General features: G+C 64.5%; 1 protein-coding gene across 9 annotated transcripts in view; it reads right to left on the bottom strand.

The window, feature by feature from the left end:
• DOCK7 (dedicator of cytokinesis 7) overlaps positions 1–12,359 on the bottom strand; it is a 160,097-nt gene that overhangs the window by 17,771 nt on the left and 129,967 nt on the right. For 6 of the 9 annotated variants that reach the window (XM_051999529.1, XM_051999531.1, XM_051999540.1 and 3 more), the window contains 11 exons: positions 11,878–12,013; positions 10,326–10,422; positions 5,949–6,045; positions 4,793–4,927; positions 4,074–4,226; positions 2,903–3,061; positions 2,731–2,831; positions 2,388–2,580; positions 1,792–1,935; positions 1,262–1,393; positions 424–438 (listed from right to left, as the gene is read on the bottom strand). In XM_051999529.1, the coding sequence (XP_051855489.1) occupies positions 424–438; positions 1,262–1,393; positions 1,792–1,935; positions 2,388–2,580; positions 2,731–2,831; positions 2,903–3,061; positions 4,074–4,226; positions 4,793–4,927; positions 5,949–6,045; positions 10,326–10,422; positions 11,878–12,013 (1,362 nt within the window). The remainder of the gene's footprint in view (positions 1–423; positions 439–1,261; positions 1,394–1,791; positions 1,936–2,387; positions 2,581–2,730; positions 2,832–2,902; positions 3,062–4,073; positions 4,227–4,792; positions 4,928–5,948; positions 6,046–10,325; positions 10,423–11,877; positions 12,014–12,359) is intronic. The other 3 variants (XM_051999532.1, XM_051999533.1, XM_051999536.1) reach the window with 1 other exon arrangement.

Raw genomic sequence — 12,359 nt, 5'->3', positions numbered from 1 at the left:
GTGTAAGGAAAGCATTTTGCCGGGAGCCCCGTCGGCCTCCGTCTCCCGCGCCCCCCCCCCCCCCCCCCCCCCCGAGACCTCTGAACGCCGGGCCCAAATCGACCTCTGGGGGTGGGGAAGCACCACGTGGCCTTAACGGAGGAGGGATTCTGGTAGGGCGACAACGCTGGGAGGATGCAGACGGATGAGGGATGGGCGGGCGGGGCTCATTCGCCAGGGATCTCATTAGTGAAACATCTCCTCCTCCATGCAGGCCCCGGCCGCCCTCCCGCTCAGGGTCCACCACGAGGACGGTGCTCCCGACAAGTCTCTGGTTAATGGTCAGGGGCAGACAGCGACACGGGGCCCAGCTAGCACAGGGGGCCAAGCAGGCGCGATCGCATCCACCTGGGAGCGGCTTTACCTCGCTCAGCCGGTACCTACCTCCCAGCCCGTGCTCTGTGGTAAAAAGCAGAAAAGGCCACGTCACACGCGCCGGCTCGGGCCCCACGCGTTGGGAACCACACAGACCGCGCCGCCGCGCTCCCCGAGACCCTGCCCCCCACCCCGGCCCCGGGGTCCTTCCGGCCGCTGCTGCGTCCGCTCCCAGCCCCTCCCTCTCCGAGTCTCACGTGAAGCTGGGGGGTTCTTAGGAGCATCCAAGACTCGCACACAGGCCGGCTCTGACCCGGGGTCTGCTTGGGGAGCCCTTCGGCCCCTGGCAGAGGTGGGACGAGCCAGTTACGAGATAGGATCAGGGTGGGCCGGGCCTGGGGAGCAACCGCTGGGGAAGGAGGGCGGGGGGATCCTGGGCCCATCCTGTGCTAAGGGCTGGGGGGCTTCACGGGGGGCTTCTCCAGAATAGACCCCAGAGTGAAGCACAAGTCTGGGCCCAAGGCCACGCCCGTGGGGACGACCCAGGGGCTCTAAGTCACGCCCTGGCACGGGGGTAAGGAAGCTCCCGGGGGCTCGCCCGAACCAGAAGGAGCTTTGTGTGTGCCGGGACGCCCAGCTCAGCGCCCACGTCCTGCCCCCTCCGGCCGCCACGCGGCAGACCGTGAGCTCTGTCCCCCGAGCTACTAAGCTGCCGAAAGGACCGGGGGGTCTGAAGGCCAAGTCGCGCCAGCTCGCGGCAGGCCCTGCGCCCACCCCGTGCCCTCCGCTGGCCCCGGGCTCGGATGCTGACCGGCTTCCTCTGTAACCCCATCACAAGGGTCAGCGCGGAGGCCGCGCTCTGGCCCGGGGGCGAAGGCCGCCGCACTCACGCCGCTCTCCCTCTTACCTGGTGAACAATTTTGCTGAAGGCCTCTTGGAGTTTACCATGAATGATGGACAGCTTCTTGGCGTCCCGGTTCGCTTCATGAATGGGAATGAGCACTTTGTAAACTTCGTTAACCGCCTCGTACATGCCGGCCTGAAGGGGAAGCACGAGGCTGGTCAGGACCCCAAAGACAGAGGAGGGAGCCGGTCAGGGCCCCAGAGATGGCCAGAGGGGGGAGCCGGTCAGGGGCCCAGGGGTGGCCAGAGGGGGGAGCCGGTCAGGGGCCCAGGGGTGGCCAGAGGGGGGAGCCGGTCAGGGGCCCAGAGACAGCCAGAGGGGGGAGCTGGGGGGGACGGTCAGGGCCCCAGAGACTGCGAGCTGGGGGAGGAGCTGGCCAGGGTCCTGACGGCCCGGCTGTGCTCCTGGAGAACACTCCCAACAGGGAGGGACATCCATCCGCCCCATCCCACTGCCCAGCCCGCGCTTCCCACAAGGCCCATTTATGCCCGGGCCCCCGGGGGGGCTCGGGGAGGGCAGGAAGCCCGGCCTACCATGGAGAAGGAGGCCGCCGCCTGCTCCAGCAGCCCCACCAGCCCGGCCTCCGTGAAGTACTTTCCCGAGCAGATGCCCTCTTCGTCGGGGGACACGACGTCGTCCGACACGGCCGACTCCTCCAGGACGTTGGACGAGATGTTCTGTGGAGGGGGGCTCGGTGAGAGGCATCCGCCCCTCCCCCCCTCATGGGACAGGGGAGAAACTGAGGGGCAGGGCAGCTGAGGGGGCGCTCCAGGTCACACGGGAGGCAGGAGCCCCCGGGATCCCCCCAGAGGCAGGTGGCCAGGAAGGGATCCCCGGGCTCCCAGCACCCACAGCAGCCTCCGGACAAGGAGAAAGGGCTTTCCTCCCGCTCTGAACTCCTGGCTCCCACTCGGGCTCAGCCCCAAAGTGCCTCCCACTGAAGGAAGCGCTGGCTCCAGTCCCGCCCCCGCTACCGGACCCTCCAGGAGGGGAGGTTCGGCCTTGGCTCGGCCATCTCTTCCTGCGGGCGGGACCCAGCACGGAGGGAGAGTGGCCGGAGCAGGCCCGCGTCACTCCGGGGGAAGGCAGAGGCAGAGGCAGAACCCGCCCCCCGCGCCCAGGGCCCCACCTGGAAGGTCACGCAGCCCACGGGCAGGTACTTCCGGTCCTCCAGCATGCTCAGGTACTCGGCCACCAGCGCGGCCGAGTGCACCAAGCACTGGGCGGCCTCGGCGTGGTTGCTCCTCTCCGAGTGCTTGCCGGCCATGTTCTGCAGCCAGGTCAGGCGCAGGTCCGGGGACGTCTGGTAGCCCTTGGCGATCCTAGGGGACGGGGCAGCCGCGGAGCTGGAGGGGGCCCTTCTCCCGCCCCCCTCACGCGGGGCGGGCTCACACCCCCCTGACCGTAAGCTAAGGGCGTCCTGGGGGCGGGGCCGAGACCCTGCTGGCCGGGGGTCCCCGCGGCGGCCCTACCTGTACATGAGGTCGATGAGCATCTCGGGGTCCTCCTGGTGCTCCTTCATCTTCACCGTGTCAGAGAGGATCATGTGGAGGTTGAAGACGAGGTCCTGCACCTGCGGCCACAGAGCGGTCAGGGAGGCCCCCCCGCCCCTGCCCCCGCCCCCAGGACCCTCCGGGCACCGACCTGGTCCGGGAACGTGGTCTCCCGCAGCTCCAGGTCCTCCTCGGCGTAGGTCAGGATGGTCTTCAGGGAGCGGCGCAGGAACTCCTCGTTAAAGCTCTGCGAGGTGCCCACCAGCGACGAGAGCGACATGGTCACCTGCATCTTGACGCGGGCAAAGTTCTGCGGGGGGAGGGGCAGCTTAGAGCGGGGGCTGGGCGGGGCCCGAGGGGCACATGACTGTGCCCCCCCACACCTCCCCCACATACACTCCCCCCCACAAACACTCCCCCCCACCCCTTCCCTCACGCGCCCACCCGACTTTCTTAGATCTCCTGAGCACCGTGGCCCTCCCGGCCCCCCAAAGGCCCATCTGTGAGCCCCCTCCCCACAACACGCTAGTTAAGCCACAGACACGTCCTTCCAGTCACGGGCAGCTCCGGTGCCTCTCCCGGAGCCACGCGGAGTCGGCCTAGCCCAGCGCAGGGCGGCCAGGGGCTCCACACGCCCTCAGCGCCGGGCCTGGCTCAGGAGGCCTCGGACCCTTCCGAGGGGACCCTGGGCAAGCCCCGCCCCCGTCTGCCTCCCCGTGCTCGTCTGCAAAAGGAGCCCCCAAAATCCCCCAATGGGGCCACAAAGGGCGGACACGCGGAGCAACTGAAATGAGTCCCTGAGCGCAGAGCCTGGGTGACCCCGCGCCTCCGTGTCACTGATGGGCGCACAGAGCACTGCCTGCCCGCCTCCTTCCCTCAGGCTGCACCCTCCTTGTAGAGTACGCAGTAGGCCCCTGGGGCCTGAGAGCACGCAGTAGGTCCCTGGGGCCCGAGAGCACGCAGTAGGTCCCTGGGGCCCGAGAGCACGCAGTAGGACCTTAGGGCCCGAGAGCACGCAGTAGGTCCCTGGGGCCTGAGAGCACGCAGTAGGTCCCTGGGGCCTGAGAGCACGCAGTAGGTCCCTGGGGCCTGAGAGCACGCAGTAGGTCCCTGGGGCCTGAGAGCACGCAGTAGGTCCCTGGGGCCCGAGAGCACGCAGTAGGACCTTAGGGCCCGAGAGCACGCAGTAGGTCCCTGGGGCCTGAGAGCACGCAGTAGGTCCCTGGGGCCCGAGAGCACACAGTAGGACCTTAGGGCCCGAGAGCACGCAGTAGGTCCCTGGGGCCTGAGAGCTGGGGCTGCCCCCAGTCAGTGGGGCTTACGTTGCCGATCTCGAAGTTCTGCCTCATCAGGAGGTAAAGGGAGGCGCTGGCGTGGGAGCGGATGGAGCTGACGCTGCTGCTGCAGTGGCGCAGGAGGCGCAGGCAGAGGTCGGCGCACTGCTCCGTCTCCTCCTCGAAGAGCAGCTCGGGGAACTGTGAGAAATGGAGACCGTCATGGGGCAGGGGGCGGCCACGTGCCCCCCAGCTTAGGGCAAGGGGAGAGATACATCCCGGGGGCAGCGGACCGGCCCGGCTGCTGCTGGTCTGGCAGGGTGCTGGCGCCCAGGGGCCACAGACCGTCTAGGTGAGGGAGCCAGTGCCAGTCTGACAGGATACTGATGCCCAGGGGCTACGGACCATCCTGGGGGGGGTCACAGACCATCCCAGTGGGGGTGCTGGTGCCAGTCTGGCAGGGTGCTGGTGCCCGGGGCCCTTCTCGAAGGCTGCATTTCAGCTGGATGCGGGGATGTGAGGAAGATGCCATCTTTTGCCCGGCCCTGTGGCCACCCCGGCCCTGGACGACCCTGGAAGCTCGGTCTCCTCGGCCCTGACCCCCTCAACGTGGGGCTGGCCGGTCTTCTCGGCTACCGCCCCACCATCGCCCACTGGGGGACCCCCTGTTGCTCGGCAGTGACTCGGTGACCCGGCTGGGAACGGCCCAGGGGGACCACGGGGGCAGCGGAGCAAAGCCACAAGGCCCCGGGCTGCGGGACACCCACCTTGGAGACCAGGGCCCGCTGCGTGGCAAAGCAGTGCTGCAGGTAGAGGGCGCTCTGGTGGCAGGCCATGCTGTGCAGGAGCACCTTGAGCACCCCGCCCAGGATGCTCTCCTTGGATTCCGCCAGGGACACGGTCTGAAACACAGAAGGCCCAGTGGGGGGCGCCCGTCAGGAGGGGCCCGTCCCGATAGAGCCGGAGGGACCCATCCCCACAGAGCTGGAGGGGCCGTCCCTGCCGAGCCGCAGGGGCCCGTTCCGATAGAACCGGAGGGACCCATCCCCGCAGAGCTGCAGGGGCCCGTCCCCAGAGAGCCGGAGGGGCCCGTCCCGATAGAGCCCGAGGGGCCCGTCCCGATAGAGCCGGAGGGGCCCGTCCCCGCAGAGCCGCAGGGGCCCGTCCCCAGAGAGCCGGAGGGGCCCGTCCCGATAGAGCCCAAGGGACCCGTCCCCGCCGAGCTGCAGGGGCCCGTCCCCAGAGAGCCGCAGGGGCCCGTCCCGATAGAGCCCGAGGGGCCTGTCCCGATAGAGCCGCAGGGGCCCGTCCCGATAGAGCCGCGGGGGCCCATCCCGATAGAGCCCGAGGGGCCCGTCCCGATAGAGCCGGAGGGGCCCGTCCCGCAGAGCCGCAGGGGCCCGTCCCCAGAGAGCCGGAGGGGCCCGTCCCGATAGAGCCCAAGGGACCCGTCCCCGCCGAGCTGCAGGGGCCCGTCCCCAGAGAGCCGCAGGGGCCCGTCCCGATAGAGCCCGAGGGGCCCGTCCCGATAGAGCCGCAGGGGGTCCCGATAGAGCCGCGGGGGCCCATCCCGATAGAGCCGCGGGGGCCCGTCCCGATAGAGCCCGAGGGGCCCGTCCCGATAGAGCCGGAGGGGCTGTCCCCGCAGAGCCGCAGGGGCTCGTCCCCACAGAGCCGGAGGGGCCCGTCCCCACAGAGCCGGAGGGGCCCGTCCCCACAGAGCCGGAGGGGCCGTCCCCGCAGAGCCGCAGGGGCTCATCCCCACAGAGCCGCAGGGGCCCGTCCCCACTGAGCCGCAGGGGCCCGTCCCGATAGAGCCGGAGGGGCCTGGGAGGAGCCTCGGAAGCAGGGCTGAGCCTCCCTCGCCACCGGCTGGATTCCGCCCGGGGACTGCACCTTCCTTCTCGCCGCAGCGACATTTACCTGCACGATGATCTCCAACGTATCCAGGATGATCAGGTTGGCTTCGGTCGCCAGGTTTCCATCAATAAGGGCTTCGTGTTCGATCTCTGCCCTTGACCTGACAAAACACGGGATTAAAGAGGGTTCTCTCCAAGTGTTTCCCAAAGCCAACGAAAAGGCGCTCCGACGTCCAGAGAAAGGACAACCCCAATGCAAAATGCACAGAAAGGGGGGACCCAAGGAGAAAAGGCCTGCGGGGGACCCCGCCACATTCCCTGTTGCACACAGAGGCCCAGGGAGGCAGCGGGCCGCGCCACCGCGAGCAGGGCCTGGCATCGGGCACCCAGAGGGCATCAGCCCCGCGTGCCCTGCCTGCTAAGAGGCTTATTACTGTTCCAAAGATTTTCAACCCTTCTTGGGGATAAAAGTGCTCGTCTTCCCTGAAGTTGCATCTATTTTCTCAGAAAACCCGATTCTCTGCTCACCGGTGAGCGGACTGGACGTACCCAGAGTGCCACGAAGGCACTTTTCGTTTTCATCCTCACAAATGATTCACAAAAGCTCTAAAGATCCTGAGATACTTTTATGTGCCCCGATGACGAGTGCTAGAGGCTGTTCCTGCGACAAGTCCAAGAGACGCGGCCCCGCCCCCAGTCCCCCTTCTCACAGCCCCCTCGTCACTGCTCCGTCCACACTTCCTCAGCGGGGGAAGGAAAGCAGAGCAACTCTTAGCGCTGAGGCGCCTTAATGATCCTGGCGGCGTGAGGCAGTACACCGCCCATCACGGCAATTTGTAAACTTTTCCCCCAAGTTTGGAGCCTCGAGAAAAAGTGCAAAACCAGCAGATGCAAGACTCGCAGCCTGAAGTTAAAAACCCAGCAAAGAAATGCTGAAATTAAGCAATGGGGCACCGAGGCCGGGGCCTGGGGGGTCTCCACGAAGCGCAGCCCCCCGTGGAGAAGCCATCCAGGATCAGGACAGAGGGGGGGAGGGAGAGCTCCCGGGCTTTGAGGATGTAAGAAATGAACAGAGAGGGGAGGAGTACGGCTTGTAGCTTCCACTCCTTCCTTCCCTCCTGCAGGCCTGACATGGAGCGCCTCCTTCGATGCTCTCCTTCCTCCTGGAACAGGGCGGACACGTCGGGATTAATTAGCTTATAACTGTGGGGTTTGGGGGGAGCCCAACCCGCCGTAGCAGATTCACGTCTTTTAACAGTTTTTGACGCCATTAACAAGCCGCGGCATCCCATCGACGGCAGCCCAGTCGACACAACTCCAAGCTCGTGGTGGAAAGCCCAGCCAAGTTCTTTGTGACCCAGAGTTAGAGACTGTAATCTCCAATGAAGGGAGACTTCTTGCCCTTCCCAGCTTAGGTTTGTGGTTGGGAAAAGCCTCCCGGCAGCCAGAGCTGTTTCCCTGGGGTGGGGCTGGGATTCCCCCCGCTGGGGGTCTCCCCAGGTACTCCAGGTGATGTCCGTCAGGCGAGCCATGCGAGGGAGCCTAATGACACGGCCCTTGGGCTTCCTCCCAATTCTAAGCTCCACGATTCTGTAAACACTCGCCTTCTCTGCGTTGGGTTTGGGGATAAGTTCCTTCCCCCAGGACTGGTGACTCAGTTAGACTCTATGCACTGGACAGAAAAGGAACTGCTCTGGGTAACTACGGGGGGTCCCTTCCCTCCTAATCCAAAGGCTCTGCTCTGAGCAAGCCTGCGCGCTGGATCCTACGAAAGCTTGGACTCTGCCTGGAGGACCCGAAATTCTGTGGTTGTGGGGCTGCCATCCCGCATTTTCCAAAGTGGGGGCTTCCAATCCTTCATCTCTGTCGCACTGCAGACGGAGCTCCGGTCCCCGAAGAGGCCCTTCAGCTTTTTAAGGCGCTCTGGGCCCAATCCCCACCCCCTCAAGCCCCAGGTCACGATGCTCTTGCTAAAAATGCTCCTTATGAAGTCGGATCCAGAAGCTGTGGCCCTCTTTGTCTCCCTTCTGTTACGTCTTTTTCTTGCTCTCCTTCCACTCTCAGAGGACACGGTATCGCTCTTCCCCCTGCCGTCCTCTACGTCCCGCTCCTTGTTGCTCTTCCCCCTGCCGTCCTCTACGTCCCGCTCCTTGCTGCTCTTCCCCCTGCCGTCCTCTACGTCCCGCTCCTTGCTGCTCTTCCCCCTGCCGTCCTCTACGTCCCGCTCCTTGCTGCTCTTCCCCCTGCCGTCCTCTACGTCCCGCTCCTTGCTGCTCTTCCCCCTGCCGTCCTCTACGTCCTGCTCCTTGCTGCTCTTCCCCCTGCCGTTCTCTACGTCCCGCTCCTTGCTGCTCTTCCCCCTGCCGTCCTCTACGTCCCGCTCCTTGCTGCTTTTCCCCCTGCCGTCCTCTACGTCCTGCTCCTTGCTGCTCTTCCCCCTGCCGTTCTCTACGTCCCGCTCCTTGCTGCTTTTTACGGGCTCTTGTTCCCGCAATGATTCCCTTCCCTTCCAGCTTCTCTACAGCATCTGTCCTGAATTCAGTCCTCAAACAGGCACAAGTTTAAGAGAACCGACCCCGGCCTGTTTTTCTCCTTCCTTCCACGACCAGGGTTCTCGTTTTCGCCTCCTACTCTGCAGTAAATTCTTCCGGCCTCCGGCTTCATGTTCTTGACTTGTAAAACGCTGCATCCAACGAGATCTACTGAACTGAAGCGCAAAAACACAGCAGGGAAGAACCCTTTGGAGCAAAAACTGGATTGGAGGGAAAAGCGGCCCCCAAAGATAAGGACAACTGCCCCGTGGGGCCGGCCTGATACCGAAGCGAGCAGGGAGCACGGGGATGTGGAAAAATCACAGAAAAAGGAGGCGAGGAATTTGGGTGAGACTCCGAGAAGACGGCCATCAAGAAGCGGATGACACTGTACTGGGGGCAAACGTGCCTTTGCCGTCGCTCCTGACCCTTCTCAGGGCTGGGACAAGGCTTTGAAAGGACGGCCCCTCCACAGGAAGGGGCTACCGGAAGCTATGAGGAAGCTGTTCTCCAGATTCGAGGAAGTGACTTGAACCAAGGAGCATTTCCCGGGCTGAGCATCTCCGTACCAGGACGGTCCTCGGGCAGCAGGACGACCGGCGTGGAGCCTCCCCGACCATTGGGGCCGAGCATCTCCGTACTAAGATGGTCTTTGGAGCAATAGGGATGATTTGTTTGGAGCCTTCCTGGCCTCTGGGGCTGAGGATCTCTGTGCCAGGATGGTCCTTGGGCAGCAGGATGACCAGGTTGGAGCCTTTCCGGCCTCTGGGGCTGAGGATCTCTGTGCCAGAATGGACTTTGGGGCAACAGGGATGACGTATTTGGAACCTTCTTGGCCCCTGGGGCCGAGCATCTCCGTACCAGGACGGTCCTCGGGCAGCAGGACGACCGGCGTGGAGGCTTCCAAACTGGAAGGACCTGTTCTGTGCCAGCAGAGGCTTGAGAAAGGTAACAATACCTATGCTGTAACGGGGCATCCGAGGGGGCCTAAGATGGACGTGAGCTTCCATTTCTCTTAGCACTGTTCAAGTTAGCAGAGTCGTGTGTGATTAGTATTGAAGCAATAAATATACTCCTGTTTTTGTTTTGTTTTTTCAGACAACAGCCCTCTCTGATTTCATTCTACACTAGCTGGGTGATCTTCTCTAAGCAAACACCTCTGGTAACAGGGAGGTTTGGGGGCCCAAGTGCCGAGTTCAATTAAATTGGCGCAGCTAAAACTCTGGAATCCCCCGGTGACCCCCCAAGGCTGCTCCCTACAGCAGACCCCTCAGCCACCCCCTTCCCAGGGAGCCCCTCCCATGTGGGCTCGCTCTCAGGATCTGGCGCACACGGTCGCCCTTGTAGGGAAAGGCTTCCCCCTCTCTCTGTGCCTTCAGATCTCCCCTCGCCCCAAGACTCAGCTCAATCGCCGCCGTGCCCGTGAGTCCGCCATCGCCCAGGAGTCTTGTTCTTTGACCGTGAGTCTCCCCCTGAATTACCCCGTGTGCGGGTGCCCTCCCTCCCGGGCAGATCTCGAAGTCCCAGAGGTCTGGGGGCCCTGCCATTCCCGCAATCACTTCCCGGATCACTTCGGCGCCCCGAGGAGAGCGAGGGTTATGGCCCACTTAGTTAATGGGTTTTGAAGGAGAGTCAATCCCCTCCCCCGAGAGACCCGGCCATTCCCTGGGGTTTGGCTATGGGGGCGGGGAGAACAAGAGCCGGGATTTCAGGACCAGCCCTCCAGTCGTGGGGAGCTGCCCGGGCCCACAGAGGCCAGAACCACGGCCGGCTCTCTCCACCATCCCCCACACCCCACAGCGGGGCCCTTAGGAGCAAAGCCCCTTTTCTCCCCGCCCCGCCAGGCCCCCGGAGGGAATCCCAGGCCTCTCTGAGGAGGGCCGGCCGGCCCGGAGCCGGGGCTCTCTTACTTGTCCAGTTTCTCCGTGTTCTGGCGCCAGTGGGTCATGTCCTTTCTCCACCGCAGGTTTTCTTGGCTTCCGAAGGCGCTTCCCGATGGGCTTCTCTCTGCCAAGCGAGGCGGAGAACAAGAAGGTCCGTGTCATTTCCCTGTGGCTCACCTACCCAGCCACTGCACCGGGAAGCCCCCTTCCCTCCTCCCCTCACTCCGGAGCTCTGCTGAAACCTGTGACCCCGCTGCAGGTAACCGCGCCCCCCGGGACCCCTGAAACGTCGCTCTACAAAGGGCATCGAGGAGGACGTCAGATCCCTGCGTTCAGCTGCCAGAGTCACAAGCAGGTTCTGACAGACGTCTCCCTTTCTAAAGGAGCTTGGTCAGATGGGCCGGGGCGGGCGGCCAGTCACGGAGGATCAGCTTTAGGTTCTCAGCGGGAGGGCACCACAGGGCCGGTGACCTCGAGCAGCTTTGGGGAATGAAGGCCCCGAGGCAACCTCCCGAGCGCGCCCTCCTTCAGACCAAGGGGAACGTCTTTGGGGGATTTTACCTTTTCTTCTCAGAATTTTAAAAAAAAAGAGGAAGCGCGCACCAGGGAAGAGAGACGCTTCCCCGCTCCTCGCCACTATCGCCTTCGCGCCCGCCCGCTGCCCGGGCAGACCCTCCCACCTCCCACCCGGACCGGGCAGGGTCTGGCAGCCTCGTCTCTCCGCACCCCGTCCTTCCCCGCTCAGTCACTAACGCTCGGCTCTGATGGCACCGCCCCTGCTCCATCACCTCCTGGGGCTCCCTATCGCCTGCAGAGCCAAGGCAAAGTGCGCTCTTGTCCCAAGCCCTTCCAGGCCCCTCGCACCTCCCGCCCGGCGACTCCGGCTGGCGAAGGCCCCAGAGCGCTCCCCTTCTCCTCTGCCCCCGGCTCCGCCTGGGACCCCGAGCTCCTTGAGGCGCCAGCCGGGTACGAGGCCGGTCCCTCCGAGACCTCAAGGAGCCGAAGGGACCAACCCGAGCCTCAGCTTCCAGAGGCAGCCTCGCCACAGGGCACCGGGCCTGCGGGCGGGAGGGCCGCAGACCCTTCCTAGCGGGTGACCCCGGGCAGGTCACCGACCCCTGCCTGCCTCAGTTTCCTCATCTGTAAAATGAAGCCCCTCCCGCAGCCTAACCAAGAAAGCCCCCGGTGGGTCACGAAGGGTGGGCACGACTAAACACGGCGTCTCCCCGTTCACCCCCGTCAGCTCGGTCTGGGGGGAGCCCCTGCTCCAGGCAGACGGAGGCCCCTGACCCGGGCGGGCCCTTGGGGTGCCCGGCTTCCCGCCTGTCCAAGCCGCATCCTGCCGTCCGCCCCAGGCTGAGTCTCTTCGAGGAGGGCTTCCCTCCCAGCATACAGTCAGCACTTCATAAATGCTTTTCTCCTTCACCCGCAACGGCTACACATACATACATGAGGGCCGTATGTTTACAACGTCTGAGTCCCTGCTCTGCTGCAGTCCAGGGTTGGAGCTGGGCTACCGGGGAAAGCTGACCCCGCGGGAGAGAAGCTCGCCCCCGCACGGGAGCTCTGGGCTACCTACCCAGCTGCCCACGGCTCCGGCGCACCATTTCTTGCCTGGCTCCGATGCTTCCGAGGATGGCTTCTTCGAGTTTGGCTCTCATGTCCTTCGATTTCTTAAAGGTCAGACTATTCATCCTTTCAAAGACTTTCTTCCCCTAAAATTGAAATATAAGCAATGGGGACCCTTGGAGGAAGAACTTCCTTCCTCTCTTCCTCTTCTCCCCACTCTTCTCCTCCCTCCTCTTCCCTTCCTCCTCCTTCCTCCTCCCCCCCCTCTTCTTCTCTCCCCTCATCTCCCCCTCCTCCCTCCTTTCCCCTCCTCCCTCCTCTCCCCCCTCTTTCCTCTCCCCCTCCCTCCTCCTCCTCCCTCCTCCCTCCTCTCCCCTCTCTTCTTCCCCTCCCTCCTCCTCTCCCCCCTCGTCTCCTCCTCCTCCCTCTTCTCCTCTCCCCCCTCCCTCCTCTCCCTCCTCTCCCCCTCCTCCTCCTCTCCCCCCTCGTCTC

This window comes from Antechinus flavipes, chromosome 4 (assembly GCF_016432865.1).
Source record: "Antechinus flavipes isolate AdamAnt ecotype Samford, QLD, Australia chromosome 4, AdamAnt_v2, whole genome shotgun sequence".
In the NCBI taxonomy this organism is placed as follows: Eukaryota; Metazoa; Chordata; class Mammalia; order Dasyuromorphia; family Dasyuridae; genus Antechinus; species Antechinus flavipes.
The sequence above is the reverse complement of the archived record's forward strand: the minus strand, read 5'-3'. Positions and strand labels throughout refer to the sequence as shown.